Raw genomic sequence first — 24,412 nt, 5'->3', positions numbered from 1 at the left:
GCGACGCGCCGGGCCTCATCCCTTTTGTGCCATCCGGGTCTCTCGCGCGAGTGATTTAGTCTGTGGCGAAGCGTCAGGGCGGCGGGTACAGTTGAGAGCGGAAAGTGGAGGCGCCGCCTTAGCGGCCAGGACTCTGGACTATGGCGGTAGGTGCCGACGCTGAGTATAAAACCCGGGATATTTTTCTGCTACTCTCCAAAGAACGGGTGAACGGCTCCCAGAGCTGTTGTCCGCGCGTGTGTGGACAAAATGGCGCCGCGGCCTTCTTCTGCGCCCGCCATCATGGCTGCCTGCTGTAGGGAGGGGGAAATGAGGCGGTGTCGGTGGGGGTGGGGAGCCGCAGGGAGTGTCTTTTTTTTTTTTTCCAGAACTTTCCTCATCCTTTTCCTAGCCCTGTATTCCGTTCCACTCGTAGGCCGGCCTCCAGTTTAGCTAACTCATTCTTGTTAGTCGTTTTTATTGAGTTTCATTAGGGTTTGGGAATTTCTGTTCGCGTTGGGGAAGGGCTGGGGAAGAGAGAAAAGGGATTGGGGGGGGTCTTTGGAAAGTATGGGGTCAGAAAGGCGTTGTCTGTAAGGAGTAGAATGGAAGAAGAGAATTGTCTTGTAATGTTTTTGGGGGTGATTTTTTGCTTACGCTCAGTAAAATTCTAGTTGCATAATTTTAATTAGTGTTTTGTCTGTGAAAACCTTAGTTTATTCCTTAGTACGGAGCTGAGGAAGCTGTTGCTCAAAGGGAGTAAAAAAAATCGACTTAATTCCGAGAAGGCTTTGAACTACGAATTCCGATTGTCGTTCGTTTCCGAAGCGGCTCGTGATGTAATCATTTTGAAGTCTTTGAGAAGGATTATAATAAAGCTTTATCATTGGCGTTGTTTCTTAAAATTAAGAACCCTTCATTGACCCTTTTAATTTTAAATAAGAACACTAGTTCTTTTAAAAAGCCTGCTTCGGGTATAGGATGCTCAACTCTGGTGGATCACATTATTGTGACTACTTCGTATTTCTTAACCCTGTTAAAAGAAAAATGCAAGCATCTTGTGTTTCTTTTCGACTAACTAGAAAGTTCTATGTACTCATCTTCAAAAATAAGTAGGACTATAAACATACCGGAACATTCGTAGTTTGCCCTTGCTAAAAATTGGGGTATCTGAAATTAGGATGGATTCTGCACTCCCCTCCCCCAATACCTAATTGAATTAAGAACCTATTTTTTATAAGGTTTCAAACAGTTGGAAGGCTGTTTGGTGTTTGTGCAATTAATTGATGTAATGTTTTCCTTTGTTTAAATAGTGTTTTGGGCCTTTTAAGGTACTTTAAAGAATAGTGGTGTTTTATTTGGGCTCAAATATATTAAAAAAATGAAGTCCGTTCAAAACATTTGGTGCTGCAGTGTCTCCTTCAATAAAGAGACACAGTTCCCTGGAGAAGTGACCTAGTATTAAATCCAGTGTACCTTCTTCGCACTGGAGAAAGATTTGTGTACTGTCTTGAGCGTTATTAGGGTTTTAAATGAGATGTAAATGTTAAAATAACAGTGGTAGCCTTCTAAAAAAGCAGGTGCTGGAGGACAGTTTTGCAGTTAGCATTTAAGATTTAGTATGTACACCCTGATAAATTGAAATGAAGCTTAGAAATTTTCAGAGAAATTTTATTCAGCTGATTTTTTGGATACTTTTCATTAGGCCACTATAACCTCATGGAAATAAAAGTTTTGTGTGGGAGAAGTGGCCACCTATCATTTGTAGTCTGTTTAGTAATAGAATGGTTGTTTTTGTTTGTTTCTGTAGTGTATTTTACAGGTGAAAATGGCTCTTTGGTGTAAGTCGTTATCTTGTATGACAGGGTACCTTTCTAAGCAAAGGGCATTTGACTTCCCTGATGCTAGGCTTCTCCCATGTTAAGCATGTAAATAAACCATTGACTGAAAACTTGTACTGCCTGGTCTAGATGCTGCCTTTATCAGAAGGTTGTTTTCAGTTCTCGTCATGATCTCTGTAAAAGTGAATGAGACGTGCCAGTGGTTCAGGAATGCTGGTTTTAGTAGAGAAGTCGCATGCCTTAAGAGAAGTGAGCAGTGCTTAACTTTTTGCAATTTTATTTTTCCAAATGTAAGCCCTACCAGCACTTCACAGCATCAGAGACATGAAATAGTTTGTAATGATAATGATGAGAACGAGAATTAAAAGAAAATGACCAGTATTGTGAAAATCTTAAGTATCCTTACCTGTGGATACAGCATCAGTTATTTAATAGTAAGACAGCAAAGAGCTAGAGTACCATCCTAGGAGAGGCAGGTAATGTTGCTGGATCTCCTTTGTAAGATCAGAAAGTTGAACTCCATTCTGTGATGAAAGTTTTCCATACAAAAGTTTTATGATTCCAGAAATCACCCATACATAGAAAACTGGAGAAAGCATGTGTGGTCACATGAGAGTCTCTCCAGCAATTAGTTGCTTCCTGTGTGCTTGGTTTGGTTTGGTTTGGTAGTGGTTTTTTTTGTTTTATTTTGTTTTGTTTTTTACCATTGTTAGAGGTTTAACACATTTATGTCTTTCATCCTAGCTAAGCGTTTATCATTTTATTCTTTGAGTCTAGCATTGAGTTTGGCACATTTGTGACTCTCAGTAAATAGTTGTTGAAATAGTGCAATCTCTCACACTTCATTTGTTAAATTACTCCCCATTTAGTTTCCTTGGCATTTGTTTTCTGGATTGATTTTCTTAAGGGAAGGAGTTCGTTGTCATGTGATTATTCCTCCTGCTGAAAATCCGTATTTATCCAGTCCAGTTTCTTTTGTAAACAGCATGGTAATAAATATTTTAGGCATTGTGGATCCCATATAGACTCTGTCCCATTCCTTGCTTAATAATCCTTCCAAAATGTGAAAACCTTTCTTAGGTCAAAGGTCAAGTAGTCCACCTTCTACATACTGCTGAAACTGTTCCCTCTACCTTTTAATCAAAATCTGACTTGGGAACATTCAGGTTTAACTTCGCAACGCTTTTTTCTATGACTCATTTAAATCATTGTCTTTGTGTGATACTCTTGTCATATGTAATTTGGACCACACCGTTCCACAGAGCCACAGAAATACTTCTCTTTTTTAATTGAAAACTAGTATTCATTTCATTTCCTCATTTGTTGATGGATTGCTTTGCTCAGTACTCAGTTATGAGCAAGTAAGTTGGAAAACAGGGAACTGATATTTAGATGAAGGAATGTCCTTTTGAGTAAATCAGGACTCTTGGGAAAGTGTAATACTTGATTATTTTTTTAACTTGTACAAAATTTGCATTGTGAAAATTTATAAAATGCTTTGAAGCAGAAACGACTTAATGTTTCCATAGCGCAGAGCATATGTGAGGAGAGGCAGACCATATTTTGCAGCAGCACTGTGCCAAGGGGCTCTTTTCATTAAAGAGGGTTAATGAAATTAAGAGTGGGTTCTCAGATAGGTAAGTTAATTTTGTTTATTCTTTTATAATCTAGAAGCATTCTCTGCTGTTCTTAGATTTTACAGACTTAAGTCTGTTTAAATTTTACTATTTCATTTTAAATACCTTTTTAATGTATGCTAATATAAGATAGAAGTATTGGTAAAGTCAGGCAAATGACTTCGCAAATCTAAAATGGACTGTGTTTTCTCTGCTTGTTTTATTGGAAATACTTGGAGCCCTTATTCTCGTTTCCCCGTTGCTTTGAAAGTTATGAAAATGATTTTTTTTTTAATTTTTAAAAGTTAAAGACATCAGCCTAATTACATATGTCTGTTATTGAGTTAGTCATTTCAGTTTATTCAGGCTTGTTTATCAGGCACAAATAATACTTAGCTACTTAGAAATTGGCCATTCTGGTTTATTGATTCTTTTTTTTTTAATTTTGTAAAACTCAAGGATGATTCCCCTCCCTCCTTTTAAGAAGTTAGAAACGTTTTAAATGTAATTAAGAACTTAATAATCATTTCTCTTTAAACTTTTTAGGCTAGTGATACAGAACGAGATGGACTAGCCCCAGAAAAGACATCCCCAGATAGAGATAAGAAAAAAGAGCAGTCAGATGTATCTATTTCTCCTAGAGCCTCGAAACATCATTATTCAAGATCACGATCAAGGTCAAGAGAAAGAAAACGAAAGTCAGGTATGAATTGTTGGAAACTGTAATCACCTCTATCCATGTAAATGTGTGTATATAAGCCATAGGTTTAGTTTTTTATATAATTAGTAGGTGTTCTTTTCGGTTGAGAAATCAATAAGGAAAGTACAGTGGTAATTTTCTGGACAATTTTTCAGTTACGAGAAACCTAAATGTCCTCAGGCAGAAATTTCATGACTTGTCCAAAGGCAAAAATATATATATATGTTTAAATTTTTGTCACAGTAATTATTTTTTAACCCTGAGATGTTTAAATTTCAGTCTTTCAACATCGGTAAAATATTTTGAAAGATGTGTTTGGGCGGTGGTATATTTTTCTGAGCTTATTTAACGTGCTTTTTGATGTAAGTTACGGAAAATTTTTAACCTTGTTTTTCATTTAATTTAATGTTAGAATATTTCTGAAGTGAGAGGTTTTGGCATTCTGAGGTGTTTCTTACTCATTTAATTGAAAAAGAATTAGACTGATGTGATACAAAAAGTATGATGTTTTGCTGTGTGTTTTTTAAATTAGTATTGCTACTTAATGAAGAGGTTAAGTGAGAAGTAGAATACTAAAGAGTTAATAGTTTTTAAGACCTGGGCTCCATTTATTTATACTTTATGCCCACACATAATCATCTGTAAGTAGTTAAAATGTAATTTTATGTGTATATTTGTAACTGTACCATATAAAATGACTTTTGAGTAGAAATTTCAAAACTGTAGCATCCTTTTGACTACTTAAGCCAGATACAGTTCAGACTGTATTCTCTTGCATTCTTGTTTTGTTCTTGTTTGTTTCTACTAAGCCGTTTATAAATTTTCTGTGCGCTGTAAAGCAAAATGGGCTAGTCACAGTGGTTTGTGAATTAAGAATCTGTGACAGACTGAAAGACAGTATATATGTTTTTGATTTGTCATGAAGGATTTTGGGGGGTTTTTGTTTGTTTTGCTTGCTCTCAGTTATATTTTTGTTTATTCAGATTGCTTGATTCGTTTCAAGTATATATTGGTGTTAAGTAGAACAATCTCACCCTTCCATAAAAAATAGTCTTTAGAAGATAGTAAGTAGAATTTTAATTTAGGAAACTGGATTGGAAATCGTCCTTTTGAGTATTGGAGTTTGTGTTTGAGGTGTTTCTGTGTCTTGTTTATGGTGAATTTTTGTATGTATTTACAGATAATGAAGGAAGAAAACACAGGAGCCGGAGCAGAAGCAAAGAGGTAATTAACACTTTGTAGTGAATAGGCACTTTAAAATTCTTGTAAAGTATCTGGTAGAAATGTTTGTGTGAATATATGATACTATCAAGGTAAGTACCAAAACTTGAAATTTAAAAGGTTAATTGGGTATAAAATAAGCATGATATGGATCATCATTTTTCAAGAAGATAGTTGTTTATATGAAAAGTTCATTCAAAAACTATTAATTTTATTATGTTGTGAAAATATTCACAATAAAAATTTCATATGAAGATTATAATTGGTTTTTTTAGGCCTGTCACACAGAGCTTCCATTAATCTGAGGTCCCGAGTCTCCTTATACCTGACAGCTGCTCAGGATTTTCATATAGCAGTCATCTTTAAGTACCAATATCCTAGATAACTGTGGGCTTTTTCTTTATGGAAGATAACGAGTCCTCTTTGCATTAGCAAACCAGCTCAGTTTCCCTGAGAATAGTATCGAATTTTGAAATAAAGTGTCTGTGAGGGACAGCTGGAAAGGTGGCAGTGACAGCAAAACTTGAGGAAAAAGAAAGACAGAAGCTGTATGAAAGAGAAGCAGGAGTTAACTTGCTCACCCACCTGAGAAGACAAGGAATGAGCCAACAAGGAAGAACAGAAGTAGGAGCCAAAAAGGGAGGAGAAGAGTCTTGTGGGGGCTGGGCAAGGGACTCCGGAAAAAAATGTGGGCAGGGACTTCACCTCTTCCCCTAATGGAAGCTCTGTTAAATTTTTAATTTAGGAGAGTTTTTGTGAAAATGACTATTTTGTTTAGCTCACATGATAACATTTCTATAATAAATCATACTCAGCGTGCTAATGCGCGAAGAGACTGAACTGAAGACGCTGCAGACTCAGATAGCAAAATAATAAGCCTACTTCATGATAAGGTAACTATTAGTCATTCAAACTCCTATTTCCCTTAAGTATATCTTAAATCAGTTAAGGGTTTTAATGTCTTTTTTTTAAATAATAGTAATGTTATGTTTGGAAAACTGGTTTGAAATAAACTCTAAAACCTTTGGAAGTTGAACCACTTAAAGCTTTTCCAGTTTGCCATTATATGGCAAAATCAAGGAAATACTTTTATAAGCTCATCATACAGAGAACTGGCAATGAAATTAAAATTTAGCTGTGTCTCCAGGTCTCTCTATTTTTCTGCAAAATATTAAATAACATACTGTGATTCTTTTCAGATATATCATGCATGTTCCAAAATGTTTGGCCAGGTTTTTGGTTTTAAGCAAAGTTAATCTTGAGTGTAAAGAAAAAATGCTATGTTTTGAGAAACCTGAGTTAAGTGTCCTGTTGTAGAAAAGCGGTGGCCTGGGCATAAGAACAACATGGGGTCTGGATTCAGCTGCTACCATGTAGTTTTGTGACTTTAGATCTTCATTTAGTCATATTTAAAGTAAGGGAAGTTTAGAGGATCTGAGTTTCCTTCCAGCTTTAAAATTGTGTTTCTGAGATGTCCAGGTTTTTAAGCTTTAGCTGAAAGATGGATTTGACAACTTAATGTGAGGAGATAATGTTTATCGCTTCCTAATTTGGCATGTGAGAGTAGGATGGAGACTTGATCATGCAATTAATTTTAGCCCGGTCTCTGAATGCATATGTTGTAAAAGCAAAAGTCTTGGTTTTTATCTCTCAGAGTATGGGGAAGTATGTATTGTATAATGGTGTAGGGATTAATTATGTTATGCCTAGTTTGATTTCATAAAAATTAAAACAGATACGGTTGCCATTTTCTACCCTAGGTACATGAAATGTAATAGAACTTCAAGCCCGTTGGGATATTGCAAGATGAAAAGTGATTTCTTCACAGTTTAGACATTGGGAGAAAAATCAAGAGCCGTCTTTTAGAGAGAATGTGGCAGTATAGCTATAAAAAGGACACTTCAACTCTGCGTAAAGTAACTTAAAATTGCAGAAAATACTAATAATTAGTAAGATTAATCTTATTTAGGTACCTAACTGAAATGCGTTGTCTCTGCATTTCTTTGTGTCCTGATCTTCACTATTGTTAAGTTTTTAAACCTAAAATAATACGTATTCTGGTTATAGAAGTTGATGTATACGTGTATACATGATCTGTTTCTCTAAAAGGTTTGTTGGAAAATTTTGAAAGTCTTGATACATGTGTACTTCCCTTATTCCTTTAGATAAAAGAAACACCAGGGATTCCTCTTTTTTCTGATAATAATGGTTTTTCAGTATTATTTCAACATTGAAAATCATTGTTTTAATAATGTTATTTTGGGGAGGAAACTGCAATTTGGGGGATATATAAAGACAATAAGATTAGTAATATTCATCTGCAACATTTGGGTGATGTGAAACTAGATCATTTTTTTTATTTGCCACACACTCCTAAGGTTACTAATGTTGCATCACAACATTTTTGTCTACTGATACCCATACTAACTCTCTTTGTTGCACTATTTTCCTGAAAGAACCAACTTCTTCTTAAAACAGGCAAGAAGACATGAATCCAAAGATAAATCATCTAAGAAACACAAGTCTGAGGAACATAATGACAAAGAACATTCTTCTGATAAAGGAAGAGAGCGACTAAATTCATCTGAAAACGGTGAGGACAGACATAAACGCAAAGAAAGAAAGTCGTCAAGAGGCAGAAGTCACTCAAGATCTAGGTCTCGTGAAAGGTAAGTCGTTTCGGTATTTATAAGTTAGTGCCATGTAAAGAGCTATATTACGTAAAGCTTCTCATGAACCCAGCAATATCCAAATAATCTTAATTAGAAAATAGATGTTTTTTGCTAGGATCTATTCCTTTGCTATCCAATGTCTGCTAGTAGCTGAAGTCTTTGGGGCATTGTTTTCTGGTAAAGGTAAAGAAAAGTGTTAAAAGACTTGGGATTAAAAGATGATTGTGTATGATTCACATTCAGCTAGCCAGTATTTTTTAATTTTGTGATTTATCTGTTACTTGCAGTGAAAAAATTTACATAGCTGACCTATGTTTAAGCCAACAAAGCAGTACTTTTACATTGTCAATGTAGGATTTATTTGCTGCTAAACTAATTTAGATTTTCTTTTGTATTGAAAACTGGATCATGGCAGAAAAATTGTGGGACTTTTGTTAAAAGAAGCCAGTGTTCAATGTATGTTTGGAGTTTTCTGTGGGAATATATATATGTGGTATATCAGATTAGGTCTGAATTTTTTGGTAGTAGATTAACTTGTCATCTTTAAATTGCATAAGTCCTTCACTAAGGCAATAATTGACTTTAAACTATTAAACAGGATCTTAAGTTGGGTTGGGATGCATTGCATTTTTAACATGTAGCTTTATTGTGTGCCCTCTGAGACATCATCAAACAAGAATAAAGGCTTATTTGTTATTACAGTTTCTTCCAGTAGATGCCTCAGTTAGCCTTTCTCTACACAATAGAGAGTAGTTTATTGCCTGGCTTGATAGCACACACTGCAGATAATTAATTCATAATATCTGTAATTTGAGAAGACGCAGCTCTAAATAACTAAACATTTATGTGTTTTAATTTGAGGCGTCATCGTAGTAGAAGCAGAGAGCGGAAGAAGTCTCGATCAAGGAGTAGGGAGCGGAAGAAGTCAAGATCCAGAAGCAGGGAGAGGAAGAAGTCACGATCCAGAAGCAGGGAAAGAAAACGCCGGATTCGATCTCGTTCCCGCTCAAGATCAAGACACAGGCATAGGAGTAGAAGCAGAAGTAGAACAAGGAGTAGAAGTCGGTAAGTAGTTATCATCTTGAATAAAATCAGATAGCTCCTTCACGGGGCCTATTTATCTTCCCTCAATCTGAGAATATCAAAGTTGTGGGTCAGAATTTTATTTGAGTTACAAAATATTTTAACAACCTTCTGACTAATAAAGAACAATTTAAACACTTGCCATAGCATTCTTACAGATACTCATTTAGTCAGATCTTCTGTGAAGTGCAGGTAGAAATAGTCCTATTAAAATTACTTCAGTTGTTTTGGATGTTGAATTGTGTTAATTGTATAATCAGAGTAGCTTACATTTATTGCATGCCTGCTATGTGCTGTGTATTGTCAGCTCTTTCATGTACTACCTCATCTAATTCTCAAAACAACTGTTTTGTGAGTTAAAACCATCGGGCTTAGAGAGCTTGAGTAACTTGCCTAGAAAGCCCCAAATCATAGTTGTTAAATGGTACTGTCAGGACCAAGTCCCAAGTATGTGTGAATGCAAAGTCAGTATATGTGTTTGACCCACCATACTGTATATGCTATCTCAGGTATTCAAAAAGATGAGCTTAATTCAAAACTATCTTGATTGAGAGGAGGCCTTAATTTGTTGAGACAGAAAGTACAATGAAGAGCACAAGAGAAAATTTTTAAATAATCAGGGAATATATTTAGTCTGTACTTGTTTACATCAGACAATTATTAATAATACATATGTACAGATAACTGTTGTTAAATAAGGGGAAAGGTTTTTTGTTCATTGTTCAAGTTAGTCTATAAAGACTGAAATTACTTGGCTTTCTCTTGTTTATCAAGGGTTTTGGGGGGAGTTGGGATGCAAATGGTGAGTGTTTTAGATTTTTACTATTTTATTTTATTTTTAAGATTTTTATTTATTCGACACACAGAGAGAGAAATCACAAGTAGGCAGAGAGGCAGGCAGAGAGAGAGGAGGAAGCAGGCTCCCCGCCAAGCAGAGAGCCCGATGTGGGACTCGATCCTGAGACCCTGAGATCATGACCCGAGCCGAAGGCAGAGGGCCAACCCACTGAGCCACCCAGGCGCCCTCGATTTTCATTATATGAGCGTGAGCAGTGAGTGCGCAGGAGATAAGAGTGGGACAGCAGCAGAGGGAGAAGCAGACTCATTGCTGAGCCGCTTGCTCGCTGGTGTCCCAATTTTTTCAATTTTTAAAAAAATTTTATTTATTTATTTTTAAAGATTTTATTTATTTATTTGACAGAGATCACAAGTAGGCAGAGAGAGAGAGGAGTAAGCAGGCTCCCTGCTGAGCAGAGAGCCCAATGTGGAACTCTATCCCAGGACTCTGGGATCATGACCTGAGCCGAAGGCAGAGGTTTAACCCACTGAGCCACCCAGGCACCCAGTGGTTGTTTTATTAAAGCACACAGGACCTGTGGGTTGCTGATGATCAGTTTTTAATTAATAGTTCAGTTTTTAGTAGTTTACTAATTTAAGCTTTACCAGTTACGAGTTTTAGTGAGTTTAGGTAAATAATTTCATCATTATCATTAATATTTTATTCTCCATGTGGGCATACAAGCCGTTATTTGTGGTATTTCTAGTTTTTTGTATTATGGCATTTCTAGTTTTGACCACTGCTACTCTTATTTTATTTTGCTCATTGCCTATTTTTTTATCTTCCATTCCTGATTATTTTGTTTTACTGACTTTTGTGCTTGGAATTTTTTTTTTCTTAACATTTACAAATTCATTGTAGATTAAAAAACTAGGAACATTTAAACTATGGATCTCATTGCTAGGGATTTATCCTGCATACTCACCTATGTGAATATAAAATGACTGATGTGCAAGTCTAGTCTTTGCAGTGTTGGGTGTAATAGCAAAGGATTGGAAAACATCCTCAATTGTCTGTCTGTAGCAGGGAACGTTAAATGAACTTACAGCAGACTAGCAGCATGTTCAGGGAACTTCATACCCTGTGGAAGCTGTAGGACAGAGATGGAGAAAAAAGGGTTCTAAATAGTTTGTCTACTGTTTGCATTTTTGTTGAACCTCTGCAAATGTAACGGATTTTGATAAAATGAACTAATTATCACTGCTTTGCCATATTGCAACATGTGAAATACGATTTATTACAGAGATAGGAAGAAGAGAATTGAAAAACCTAGAAGATTTAGCAGAAGTTTAAGCCGAACTCCTAGTCCACCTCCCTTCAGAGGCAGAAATACAGCAATGGATGCACAAGAAGCTTTAGCTAGGAGGTGGGCATATTTTCTCTTTGATGCATTTTTCCTTTTCAACTTGAAGTTGATACTCAATTGTGTGGACAAAGTGAATGCTTTCAGAGTTTAAGTTAAATAATTAAATATAGCTATGATACATACTGTGCCAGTTTTGATCTAGAACTAAGTAGTTAGTTAATTCTCATTTTAAACATTTACCTATTTGTGCAACTGGAAAGATTACAATGTCTGCAACGGAAAGATTACAGTGTCTGCAACAGTTTCTCTGTTTTCCTTCATGATTAACTGATTCATTTTTCTCATTAGGCTCCTAAATATTTTTGGTTTGCAATAAAAACTTTTTTAGAAATCTAAATCTGATTCAAGAACTCTTAAATTTTCTCTCTGAAACTGCATTGTCCTTTTGTTTTTCTTCCTCAAGAAAACAGTCTGAAACAATTCTGTCAATGGGTTTCTTATTTTAAAGGTGGCAAATAATAAACATTACAAGGTGATTTGTTTGATCTTGAAAATCTTACTGCTGATAGCATAGGGAAACCGTTTCATGTTTTAATTCTGTAAGCATTCCAAAGATGTTCTGGTAATTGTGGGACTACACACAGCGAAATGTGCAAAACCGTTGAAAGAACTGCCTCATATAGAGAGGCAAGAAGTAAAGTAGAATCCAAGTGCTTGTTTGCAGGTTTTCCCATATTCTGAAAACTATACTCTTGATTTTGGGGTTTTTTTCCTTATGAAATTGAGTTTGTATTTTTTTTTCATTACAAAAATACAGTTATCACAATGTAACCTGATGGGCTGCTGCCCTGTGAACCCAGCCTGGCAGAAACTCCAGCTGAACAGCAGCAGCAGCAAAGGTGTGAGCTCGCCCCTTCTTCATTCCATTCACTGTAGTGAATGGTGTTAATTCCAACCTGCAATGGCCATTTTAAATATGCATCAATAGTAGTGACTCATACTTTCTTTCTGAAACTAAAATCCACAGAATTAAGAAGGAGTAATTTATTATAATATCTGAAGTAACTTATAAAGAATGATCTGTTAAGTCTGACCAGTATTTTTTTAAGCCCTAAAGTTTATTCTTACTATAAGTTGGTTGTGCTTTAATTTTTGGCTTTTATTAAAGTTGAAGCTGTTAGTAGTATCTAAAATTTCAGCTTTAAAAAATAATCTTACTTAGTGATTTTCAGATGACAAGTTTATGTGAAATAACTCTTTCTAAACCTTTTTTTTTTTAAGATTTTATTTATTTATTTGATAGAGATCACAACTAGGCAGAGAGAAGGGGAAGCAGGCTCCCCGCGGAGCAGAGAGCCCGATGTGGGGCTCGATCCCAGGACCCTGGGATCATGACCTGAGCCGAAGGCAGAGGCTTTAACCCACTGAGCCACCCAGGCGCCCCTGAAATAACTCTTTTAAATATCAGATTGGTCCTTGGCTACTTTGAAATTCAAAGGGAGATCTTTTGTTATTAATAAGATACTACAGTATATAGGCCTTTTGTTCCTTTTTTGTTTTTAAATATGGACTATTTTTAAACTACTTTGAAAACAATTTTAGTATCTATGTACCAACATTTTAATGTTACCCCTAATCAGGGCCTTTTATTCCCAAGGACAAAATCAAGTCTGTACTGTGTCTGTCTTGAATGTGTGCTCAGTAAGAGGGAATAAAATTATGTTGTTATGTTCATTTTATGTAAATACAGCAGTTATTAAAGCCAGTGCAATTTTCCTACCCATAGTACACCAAAACAAAAAACCTTTTCCTTAATCTTTGCCCCTTTATACCACATTAAAGGAGAAAGGGTGACTTTTGACCTAATGATTGGGAAATCAAGGAGTCTTGAAAAAGGTTTCTCTTTCAGGAACTCATGGAGATGCTATTACTTAAGATTTGTTGTATAAGAAGTAGATACTGACTTGACAACACATTTACTATATGTATTAGTAAATTTAGTGTGAGTGAACTACAGTCTCTTTTTTGTTTTGTCTGAGGATGAATTTGTGTTTCAGGTTTCTAGTTCCATTGCTAATAATACATTTCTTAAGCTGCTTAAAGTTAGTTCCCAAATAGGATTTATTGGCCCCTTTTTTATTTTTGGCTATTTTTAATTTTTACTAATTTAAGGTCATATGATAAAATGTGTTTAAGTAGAAAAGTCATAATTGGCATGTTTTAATTGGCCTTATCCTGTATCAGCCTCCCTACCAAGAAGCATGTAGGTAGTTCTATAAACGTTGTTTACTACTTTTAACATACCCTAAGATTTACTCAGTTCTCAGTATGTCATTTGCAAGATGTAATTTTATCCATACTGTTAAAACCAGCAATGATAAAGGTTGAATAATTTTTATTTTTTAAAACTAGTCTCTGTGGGAAGTGTGTGTAAAAGCTATTCCAGTTTTTTGGCAATTCATGAATTCAAAAAATGTTTAAAACCAGTATTGAAATATTCTTTAACTGTGACTATCTTAAGAATGAATGCTTTTTTTCCCCCACATACAGATACCAATTTGTGTTAAACTTAATTTAAAATTCTGTTAAGTGTTTCGTTTCTATACATGTGGAGAAATACAAAGATAAATACTGGTTTTATATTGAGCGTTATTATAAACTTACTGAAATTATCTTTGACAGGTTGGAAAGAGCAAAGAAATTACAAGAACAGAGAGAAAAGGAAATGGTTGAAAAACAAAAACAACAAGAAATAGCTGCAGGTAATTCATTTTCTTTACTATAGAAGTGTGGCATTTTTTTGTAGAAAATCTGGAAAGTTCAGAAAAATAATAGGAAGAAAATCACCTATGATCCTTGCTACCCATCAGTGTCCTGTAAAACTGTTAGTACTATTACTGAAATGTGAACATTTTTAATGTTACTTTCATTCCTCATAAATTCTTCATGCATACGTATTTCTTACTTGGTTGATGCACCTGATTTTGACAAGTGAACAGTCACTGTTCTCGTTCATATAACACCGTAGGCATCACGGCATATTTTTTTACTCAATGGTTTTTGGAAGAATGCAGTTTATTGAAGATGACAACTGATCTTGGGTAAGAAATCAGGTTATTAGACATAACACAAACATTGCCTGTGAATGGTTGAAGGTGACCAGAGAGACTTACTGAATTACATGGAATGTAATCTGGAAGGTGTTTTTTGTTTGTTCACATTCCTAGTAAATTGGTGATGCTAGAAATAATCTACAATTGTACAAATTGGGGTACCTGGCTGGCTCAGTTGGTAGAGCATGTGACTCTGAATATCATTGTTGTGGGTTGGAGCCCAGTGTTGGGTGTAGATTACTTAAAAATAAAATTTAAAAATTTTTTTAAGAAATTGTACAAATTGGGGCGCCTGGATGGCTCAGTGGGTTTAAGCCTCTGCCTTCAGCTCAGGTCATGATCCCAGGGTCCTGAGATCTAGCCCCGAGTTGGGCTCTCTGCTCAGCAGGGAGCCTGCTTCCCCCCACCCTCTCTGCCTTTCTCTCTGCCTACTTGCGATCTCTGTCAAATAAATAAATAAAATCTTAAAAAAAAAAAAGGAAATTGTACAAATTGCCTTTAATAAGTATTCATGCATTTTATTTATTTATTTTAGATGGAGGGGGTGGAGGGTGAGGCGGAGGGAGAGGAAGAGACACGTTCACACCCACCTTGGAGCCCAGTGCAGGGCTCAATCTCACAACTTTGAGATCATGACGTCAGCCAAAATTAAGAGTTGGAAGCTCAACTGAGTCAGCCACCCAGGCACCCCTGCCATTTTGCTTTTAATACTTGGACAGAACAAAAACTTCCATAACTGGATTCCCATAGTATTAATAATTAAAGAACTTTATAAGCTTATATTCTGGGCTGACAGAAAAACATATAATCAGAATAGTCTGTGTGTTCACAAAAAATTGACTTAGTTCCTGACTGAATCACTTAAAATAGTGGGAATACCAGGTGTGGCATTTAACTTCTATAGGAATTGGGCTTACTGTTTGCTAAATGTGTATAATACTTGTTTAATATCTTAAACGTTTGTTACAAGTTTCAGATGAATGTCTAAAGAACCATTTTGTAAGCTTAAAGAGCCATACAAATAGTGTTCATTGTTACAAGTTTAGCTACAAGAACCATAGTTCATTTTCATTGAAATCATAAATTTTTTTATTTGTAGAATTCTTACTATTTTAAGATACATGTAGTTAGTATATAGGAGGGATCATATCCAGAAATGTCTATTAGAAATAAATTCAGTAAATTTTGCTGAAATGTTAATTGCTTAGTAAACTTACCTGCATTTCCTTATTTTGGTAAACGTATTCTGCCTTTTTGTTAGATTAGTTCTTATCTATAAATGCACTGTTGTAAATCAGGAGGTTGGTTTTGTTTAGTCTTAAAATCTGTGCTCATGTCTTTAGCAGCTGCAGCTACCGGAGGTTCTGTTCTCAATGTTGCTGCCTTGTTGGCATCAGGAACGCAAGTAACTCCTCAGATAGCTATGGCAGCTCAAATGGCTGCCCTGCAGGCGAAGGCTTTGGCAGAGACCGGAATAGCTGTACCTAGCTATTACAACCCAGCAGCTGTGAATCCAATGAAATTTGCTGAACAAGAGAAAAAAAGGAAAATGCTTTGGCAAGGCAAGAAAGAAGGGGTAAGTTCTTTAATTCTTCTCTTTTGTCATTTATTCCTAATTAGCGGTTGCTTAGATAAACAAATTTGAATTGGAAAAGATTGGTTTGTGTTTATTTTTCTTCTCCAAACTGGATTGTAATAGTTTAATTTACCACAGTTTAATGTTAGAAAAAGATTGATCTAAGAAAACCAGTAGTGATTCAAAGAAAAACAGTATTCCCATACATTTATAATGGAGGAAGATGCTCCTTGGCTTAGGCTTTTTCATAAAGGGTGTATTATGAAGTACTATTTCTTTACTTCATTACTTTGTGATAGAAATTTTAAAATAATCAAACTGAAAATAATTATAACTGCACTGTTACAATACTATAAATGTTGTCATTTCTTTTAAACCTGATTACTTAGAAAGCTAAATTTTATGAATTGTAAAAGTTCATTGTTTTCTTTACAGGACAAATCCCAGTCTGCTGAAATATGGGAAAAATTGAATTTTGGAAACAAGGACCAAAATGTCAAATTCAGGAAATTAATGGGTATTAAGGTGAGTTACACACTTTGAATTAAAATTCGTATTAACATTTTCAGATTAACATTGGTCCTTACCCTAAAAGTTAATTTCAGTAATGTGTGAACTCTGGGTACTTTCTAGTGTTTTTATGTTTCGTGCTTCAGATTCATTTCACAGAATTACGTTGTCATCGTTAGTTGACAATACAGACTTTTTAAATTAACATGGTTGTTGATTATAACCTATTCATACCTTAAATGAACCTTTTTCTAGTAAATAAAAATGAAATTGTAAATGGGAATTAATGAATTTGCCTTTAGAAAATGTTCATTTGAAGCGAACTGTAGGGACACCTGGGTCGCTCAGTTGGTTAAGCGTCTGCCCTCCCCTCAGGTCATGATCTCAGGGTCCTGGGCTGGAGTCCCACATCAGGCTCCTTGCTCAGCAAGGAACCTGCTTCTCCCTCTGCCTTCCACTCCCTGTGCTTGTGCACCTGTGCTCTTTCTCTGGCAGATAAAATCTTTTTTAAAAACTGACTGTACTTGGAATCAGACCTTAATATTGAAAGTTTCCAGAAAGCTATTTTATTTTTAAGATTTTACTTATTTATTTGACAGAGAAGATCACAAGTAAGCAGGGCAGCAGGCAGACAGTGGGGGGAAGCAGGCTCCCCGCTGAGCAGAGAACCCGATGCAGGGCTCGATCCCAGGACCCTGAGATCATGATCTGAGCCAAAGGCAGAGGCTTTAACCCACTGAGCCACCCAGGCACCCCAGAAAGCTTTTTTAAATATGTAGAGGGTGTGTTTTTTCTTTGGTTTTGTTTTCTGGTAGCATTGTTGGGGTTTTTTTCTTTTCTTTGTGTTTTCTGTTTTGTTTGAATAAAGTGCAAATATACAGATCTCATATTAGATTTCATGTAACAACCTGGAAAAAAGTTCACAAATGCTCAGGTATTGGTTATTATTACTTTAAGGGAATTGGTTTTTCATTGAAGGGATATTTGGCTTAAACTAAGCTTCACTGGGGCGCCTGGGTGGCTCAGTGGGTTAAGCCTCTGCCTTCAGCTCAGGTCATGATCCCGGGGTTCTGGGATCAAGCCCCACATCGGGCTCTCTGCCCAGCAGGGAGCCTGCTTCCCCCTCTCTCTCTGCCTGCCTCTCTGCCTACTTGTGATCTCTTTCTGTCAAATAAATAAATAAAATCTTAAAAAAAAACAAAAACAAAAAACAACTAAGCTTCACTGATTGGCTTTTTGGGGATGATACCAGACAATCTTTGCATTTACTGCTAGCTTTCCCTGTTCTAATTCTTTCTTAGCTTCCCGCATCATTCCTTCCTTTGGTCCCTGCTCAGATGTCAACTTTTTAGTCCTTTCTCACTTGCCTTTTTAAAAATAGCAAGCATACCATTCCCATTTTCTACTTTTCTCCTAGACTTTACTTAGATATTAATTGGTATGTTCTACATTTTCTTTCTCATGCCCACTAAAATGAAGTTGATACCTAGAAAGAACAGTGCCTTGCATTCCGTAGGTACTAAATGAGTAGGTGGAAGGTAAATACCTGTTCTAAAAATGTGATTTATTGGTACGGTCAATTGAGAAGAAGACCTTATTCTCATTTCTGTTTATTTTAATAATAATATATCTTTTATCTGATATTTAGAGTGAAGATGAAGCTGGATGTAGCTCAGTTGATGAAGAAAGTTACAAGACTTTGAAGCAACAGGAAGAAGTATTTAGAAATCTAGATGCTCAGTATGAAATGGCGAGATCACAAACCCACACACAAAGAGGAATGGGATTGGGTTTCACATCATCAATGCGAGGAATGGATGCAGTTTGAAAAAGATCAGACTTAATGTTTGGGACTTTATGGACTTCTGGTTCTGATGTCAGGTCCTGGTTCACCAAACAGCTAGCATTCTAGCTTGCATGGGTGTTGCATTGACTTTAATTTATTGAAAAATACGATTTTTTGTAAATATCAGATCAGTGATACTGGTGTTAGTGTTGTAATCAGGTTAAACACACTTCCATTAAACTTGACAGGACTATAGAAGGACAATATTTTTTAGTTCATGAATTCTACTTTTCAAATACATAAAAGCTGCAGGTGGGATAAAATCTCATACATGGATATTTCGTGTCCGCTGTCTTGTGTACTTTTGTACTTAACCTTGTACAGTTATTTTCATCTCTTGAAACATGAAAGAAATGTTATGTAGATGTTCTTTAGAAGATCTGGCCATTTGGTACATAATCCAGCACAAATACGCTGGGTGGTGATGACAATAAAAATGGTTTTCTCAACACTGGTGTTAATTTAAGTTACCTGGAATTCTTATTTGAATTTGTTTCATAATTTTTTGTAGCATTTTGCAATTGCTATTAGAGAACACTAGGTAGAATTTTTTTTTTAATTTTTTTTTTTAAAGAATAGCTAACTGCTCTAGGCAATACTGTGGTAAGCAGAAATGTAAAAGGAAGTTGGGAGAAGTAGACAAACTTACTACAATAATACTGTTTTCCTACTACTGTAAGGAACAGAATGGTGTACAGTATTTGTTCAATATTCCATGTTATTCAGGAAATAGATTAATACATTAAAGGGATGTAAGCACTTTTATTTTAATAAAGTGCCTTATTACAAGTTCTTGGTATGCCCTTTGCTCATTATCCCTTTGAAGTCTTCAGTAGCACAAAGTACCAAAATACTAGAAAACTACTTTGTTAAATAGGGCATAAATCTGGTGAAGGAAGGGGACTATAGAACTTAAAAATCACTTGTTTTTATTACTACAAGATCATGATTCACCTTTTCCTAGAGAAATTGGGGAACTGTACTTAATGGTAAAACTTATACCTTTATTTTTTTTCTTAATTTATTTTGGGGGAGGGGCAGAGGAAGAGAATCCTTCAAGCAGACTCCTCACTGAGTGCAGAACCTGACATGGGACTGGATACCATGACCCATGAGATCATGACCTTAGCCAAAACCAAGAGACAACCAGCTGAACCACCCAGGTGCCCATTATACCTTTGTTTTTTAATTTTTTAGAAGATTTTATTTGAGAGAGAGAGGCAACAATAACGGTGAATGGGAGAGGGAAAAGCAGGCTTCCTGCCAAGCAGGGAGCCTGATGTAGGGCTCAATCCCAGGACCCTGGGATCCTGACCTGATCTGAAGGCAGATGATTAACAACTGAGCCACCCAGATGCCCTAACCCATTATACCTTTATTTTTAAAATGAGTTCATAAGTCTGGCCAATGTGTTTGTTGGGCATGTTTTTGTGATAAATGAGAAGTGTGGTTGTATTAAATAAGATTTTTTAATGTATTTCGGTAAGTGTTTGAATTTCACTTTCCTAGAGCACAGTAATTTCATGAAGAAATGGCTCTTCATCACATTTCAGTGACTGTTTCTGGGGGAATGTCACCATGGTTTTTTTCATCTTGGAGTCCCCATAATTCAAATTTTTCAGGTTAGCTGTACCTTCTCAAATCAATTTCATTAGAGATTTTCATGGGCTGGGGTACCTGGGGGACTCGGTTAAGTGGGTGTGTGGTGGGAGCCATTTAACTGCTTGGCTCAGTTGGTAATTAGTTTATAGGGAAGTCATACTCAATTGTTTTTGGTTCCCCATTTTCCTGGCTGTTAACTGTGCTTTCAGTTTCAAAGCCTTGTACTCCGTGATGGATATGTTGGGGTTAATCCTTGTAAGCAACGTAGTTGCTGTCCAGGATTTATTTTATTTTTATTTATTTTTATTTATTTATTTATTTTTGACAGAGATTACAAGTAGGCAGAGAGAGAGAGAGAGGAGGAAGCAGGCTCCCGCCAAGCTTCATCATGACCTGAGCTGAAGTCAGAGGCTGAACCCTCTGAGCCACCCAGGCACCCTTATTTTATTTTTAAATAAGCTCTACTCACAACCCTGAGATCAAGACCTGAGCTGATGGGGCACCTGGGTTGCTCAGTTGGTTAAGCGACTGCCTTTGGCTCAGATAATGATTTCAGGATGTTGGGATTGAGCCCAACTGAGCTCTTGCTCAGCCAAGAGCCTGCTTCTCCCTCTGCCACTTCCCCTACTTGTGCTTCTCTCGCTCTCAAATATTTTTTTTAAACATTTTTTTGTATTTTACTTATTTGTTTGACAGACAGAGATCACAGGTAGGCAGAGAGGCAGGCAGAGAGGAGGAAGCAGGCTCCCTGCTGAGCAGAGAGCCCGATGCGGGGCTCAATCCCAGGACCCTGAGATCATGACCTGAGCCAAAGGCAGAGTCTTTAACACACTGAGCCACCCAGGCGCCCCTCTCTCAAATATTTTTTTAAAAAGACCTGAGCTGTGATCAAGAGATGGACACCATGAGCAGGCACATGATGTAATGAGCACTGGGTATTATATAAGAATGAGGGGTGTCTGGGTGGCTCAGTCATTGGGCTCAGTTCATGATCCCAGGGTCCTGAGATCGAGCCCCACATCGGGCTACCTACTTGGTGGGAAGACTGTTACTCACTCACTCCCCCTGCTCCTATTCCCTCTCTCGCCGTCTGTTCAAATATTAAAAAAAAAAAGAATCACTGAAGTCTACCTCTGAAACTAATAATACAATAAATGTTCATTGAATTTTAATTTTTAAAGTTGGACACAACTGACTGAGCCACACAGATGTGCCCAGGAGATACATAAATTTTTTTAAAGATTTTATTTGAGAAAGCCCATGAGAAAGAGCAGTGGGAGAGGGACAAAGCAGTCTCCCCGCCAAGCAAGGATCCCAAGGCAGGGCTCTGTCCCAGGACACTGGTATCAAGACCTGAGCTGAAGGCAGATGTTTAATGGACTGAGCCACCCAAGCATCCCCCAAGAGGTATCTTAAAGACATGGTAGCTAGGCAGGGTGGTAAAAGGAGAACACATAGCTCAGTCAGGATATGATGACCAGTGTGAGAGCAATTGGCCTTCAGGGTAGGTAACTTGGAAGGTAGAATAGGACTTGGTAGTTGTACATGGGTGCTGAAAAAGCAGATTCAAGATGAGGTTTCCAACTTGGAGGGATTTTTTATTCCATAAGTTTAGAAAAACTTAAGTATCGTTGAAGATGTAAATTGGTGCAAGGAGATGGAAACGAGTTTTACATATTATTCCAAGCTAGAGTTTCATAGGTCAAAAGGTGATTAAAGTGTATACTTAAATATAATTTTGAGGGGCACCTGGCTGGCTCAGTTTGTAAAGCATGAGACTTTTTGATCTCAGGGTTGTAAGTTTGACCCCTAGGTTAGGTAAGATTACTTAGAAATTAAAAAAAAAAAATTAAAGATTTTATTTATTTGACACAGGGAGAGCAGGAGCACAAGCAGGGGGAGTGGCAGGCAGGGGAGAAGCAGGATCCCCACCAAGCAGGGACCCAGGGGTGGGGGTTGACCCCAGAACCCTGGTATCATGACCTGAGCTGAAGGCAGCTGCTCAACCAACTGAGCCACCCACGACTGTATTTATTTGACAGAGAAAGACAGCGAAAGGGAACACAAGCAGGCGGGGGGGGGGGGGGGGGGGGAGGTGCAGGAGGCGGGGAACCAGGCTTCCTGCCGAGCAGGGAGCCCGATGTGGGGATCGACCCCAGGACCCCGGGATCATGACCTGAGCCGAAGGCAGACGCTTAACCACTAAGCCACCCAGGTGCCCCAGTATGTATATATACATATGTGTATATGCATATATATGCATATATGCACACACATATGCACACACCATTTCTATTGGACCCACTCCTAGTTCTTTCACTCTGGTGATTCACCAATTTCTGTAATTGTCTCATCCTCAGTCCCAGCCCTTTGAGTACCTCAAGACTCAACCACAGACTCCTCTCACTCTGTATTCTTCATTGTGCCGTTACCCTTTACTATAGTTGTATTTAATGCCCTTAAAAATGTGGGCCGGGGACAACTGGGTGGCTCAGTGGGTTAAGCCTCTGCCTTCAGCTCGGGTCATGGTCCCAGAGTCCTGGGATCGAGCCCTGCATTGGGCTCTCTGCTCAGCAGGGAGCCTGCTTCCCCCTCTCTCTCTTTGCCTGCCTCTCTGACTACTTGTGATCTTTGTCTGTCAAATAAATAAAATCTTAAAAAAAAACACATGGGCCAGCCAAATGTTAACCTTTAGTTCAGACTTCTCAGAGCTTTACCCAAAGATTCAGCTGCCTAGTAAACATCTCAGCTGGGGCTCAGATTTTACTTTCAATTTATCAATATGTAGGGGCGCCTGCGTAGCTCAGTCAGGTGAGTGTCCTACTCTTGGTTTCGTCTCCAGTCATGATCTCAGGGTCATAAGATCAAGCCCCACATCAGTCTCCACACACAGTGTTGAGTCTGCTTGAGATTCTCTCCCTCTGCCTCCCTCGCCCCCATCCCCTACCCTGGCTCCTGTGCTCTCTCTAAACAAAATCTTTCCAAAAAAAAAAAAGAAAGAAAAAAAAAGGTCACCTGGATGGCTAAGTGAGTTAACCCTCTGCCTTCGGCTCAGGTCATGATCTCAGGGTCCTGGGATTGAGCCCCGCATCAGGCTCCCTGCTCGCCGAGCAGGGAGCCTGCTTCCCCCTTTCTGCCTGCCTCTCTGCCTAATTGTGGTCTCTCATGCTCTCTGTCAAATAAAATCTTAAAAAAAAAAAAAATCAGTGAATAACAAAAATGTTTCAAAAAAAATCTTTCCCCAGTCCAGTTGCTTCTCTCTTGCCTCTGAGGATAAAATTGCCTCAGGGTACCACATAACTTCCCTCATTGCTACCAAACCTGGTCCGCATCCATTGATCATTTATTATTGATAAATGATTTATTATTGGTCATTCAACCAGTTTTTCATATATGTATATATACACATATATATGTATATAAATATTTGACAGCACAAGGAGAGGGAGAAGCAGTCTCCCCACTGAGCAGGGAGCCTGATGTGGGGCTTGATCCCAGGACCCCGGGATCATGACCTGAGCCAAAGGCCCAACTGACTGAGTCACCCAGGTGCCCCTATTCAGGTTCTTAAGTCAGAATCTTGAGAAATATTCATTACCCGTTTTCTCTCATTTCCTATATCCAACCCTCCAATTAGCTGTTGCGTAAATTTTATCTTCTAAATATTTACTACTTCTAAACAACTGTCCACAACTATTTCCACTGCACTAATCCCAATATTTATTAGTTTGACTGCAAAAACTTATCAGTCTTCTAGATTTGGAATTTTACTTTTGCAGGATTTGTAATCGTGTTTCTATCATGCAATCAAGACTATCTTACTAAAATGAAAATGTGTGGGTCACGAACCTCTTTAAAATGTTGAAATGATTTCCCAATTTGGGGGATAGAGAGAGGATCCCTAAATTTGGTGTGTGCACTGGCCTAATGTACCAGCCTCATTGTGCTCCACTCTCTCTTCATTTCACATCCAGATTTTTTCCAAGGAGGATGCTCTTCAGTCCATCATCGGTGCTCTCACCACCAACTTGCCCTTCTAACACTTAATGTTTCAGTTCAAACCTCAGGTCCTGGTTCACGGATTCCCACAGATTCTGTCAAAGTAAATCATTACGTACCGGAACTTGCTATGTTTTTATTTCACATTTTTTAAAATTTAAAATATTTTATTTATTTATTTGTCAGAGAATGAGAGTGAAAGAGCACAAGCTAGGGAGCGGCAGGTGGAGGGCCGCCTGCCAGGTGCGGTACTGGATTCCAGGACCTTGGGATCATGGCCTGAGCTGAAGCCAGACGCTTAACCAACTGAGCTACACAGGCGTCCCTTCACATATTTTTAAAATATGATGGACACCTATCAGCATCCACCTGGACCCAAGAGCAGGAGCAGTTACGGTGACTTTCTTGTCTGTTTCTTTTGCGAGCCTGTAGGTTCCACCACAGCAGTAACTTACCTATTTTGCTCTCCCTTGCATCCTCGAGCTCTGGTACGTTGAACGTGGTAAATAA

General features: G+C 37.5%; 1 protein-coding gene across 7 annotated transcripts; it reads left to right on the top strand.

The window, feature by feature from the left end:
- Positions 1–19,090, top strand: RSRC2 (arginine and serine rich coiled-coil 2). Of its 7 annotated transcripts, none has more exons than XM_080822133.1 (11): positions 1–146; positions 3,983–4,139; positions 5,317–5,360; positions 6,173–6,250; positions 7,814–8,026; positions 8,891–9,094; positions 11,194–11,316; positions 13,939–14,018; positions 15,713–15,945; positions 16,381–16,470; positions 18,104–19,090. In XM_080822133.1, exons 4-11 carry the CDS (start codon positions 6,243–6,245, stop codon positions 18,281–18,283), a joined length of 1,131 nt encoding a protein of 376 aa, XP_080678259.1. In that variant the 5' UTR covers positions 1–146; positions 3,983–4,139; positions 5,317–5,360; positions 6,173–6,242; the 3' UTR covers positions 18,284–19,090. The 7 variants fall into 7 exon arrangements, with proteins under 7 accessions (XP_080678259.1, XP_080678255.1, XP_080678254.1 ...); XM_080822134.1 differs by having other exon boundaries at positions 53–146; positions 4,078–4,139; XM_080822129.1 differs by lacking the exon at positions 6,173–6,250 and having other exon boundaries at positions 7,836–8,026; positions 15,716–15,945.
- The last annotated feature ends 5,322 nt before the right edge of the window (positions 19,091–24,412 follow it).

This window comes from Martes martes, assembly GCF_963455335.1.
Source record: "Martes martes genome assembly, chromosome: 13".
Taxonomy (NCBI): domain Eukaryota; kingdom Metazoa; phylum Chordata; class Mammalia; order Carnivora; family Mustelidae; genus Martes; species Martes martes.
This window is presented reverse-complemented; position numbering and strand designations above follow the sequence as displayed.

Excerpts from the sequence above, each read along its gene's own strand:
- RSRC2 (XM_080822128.1), top strand. Across the intron at positions 5,361-7,835 it reads GCCGGAGCAGAAGCAAAGAG|GCAAGAAGACATGAATCCAA; the intron begins GTAATTAACACT and ends TTCTTAAAACAG. Across the intron at positions 8,027-8,890 it reads AGATCTAGGTCTCGTGAAAG|GCGTCATCGTAGTAGAAGCA; the intron begins GTAAGTCGTTTC and ends TTTTAATTTGAG.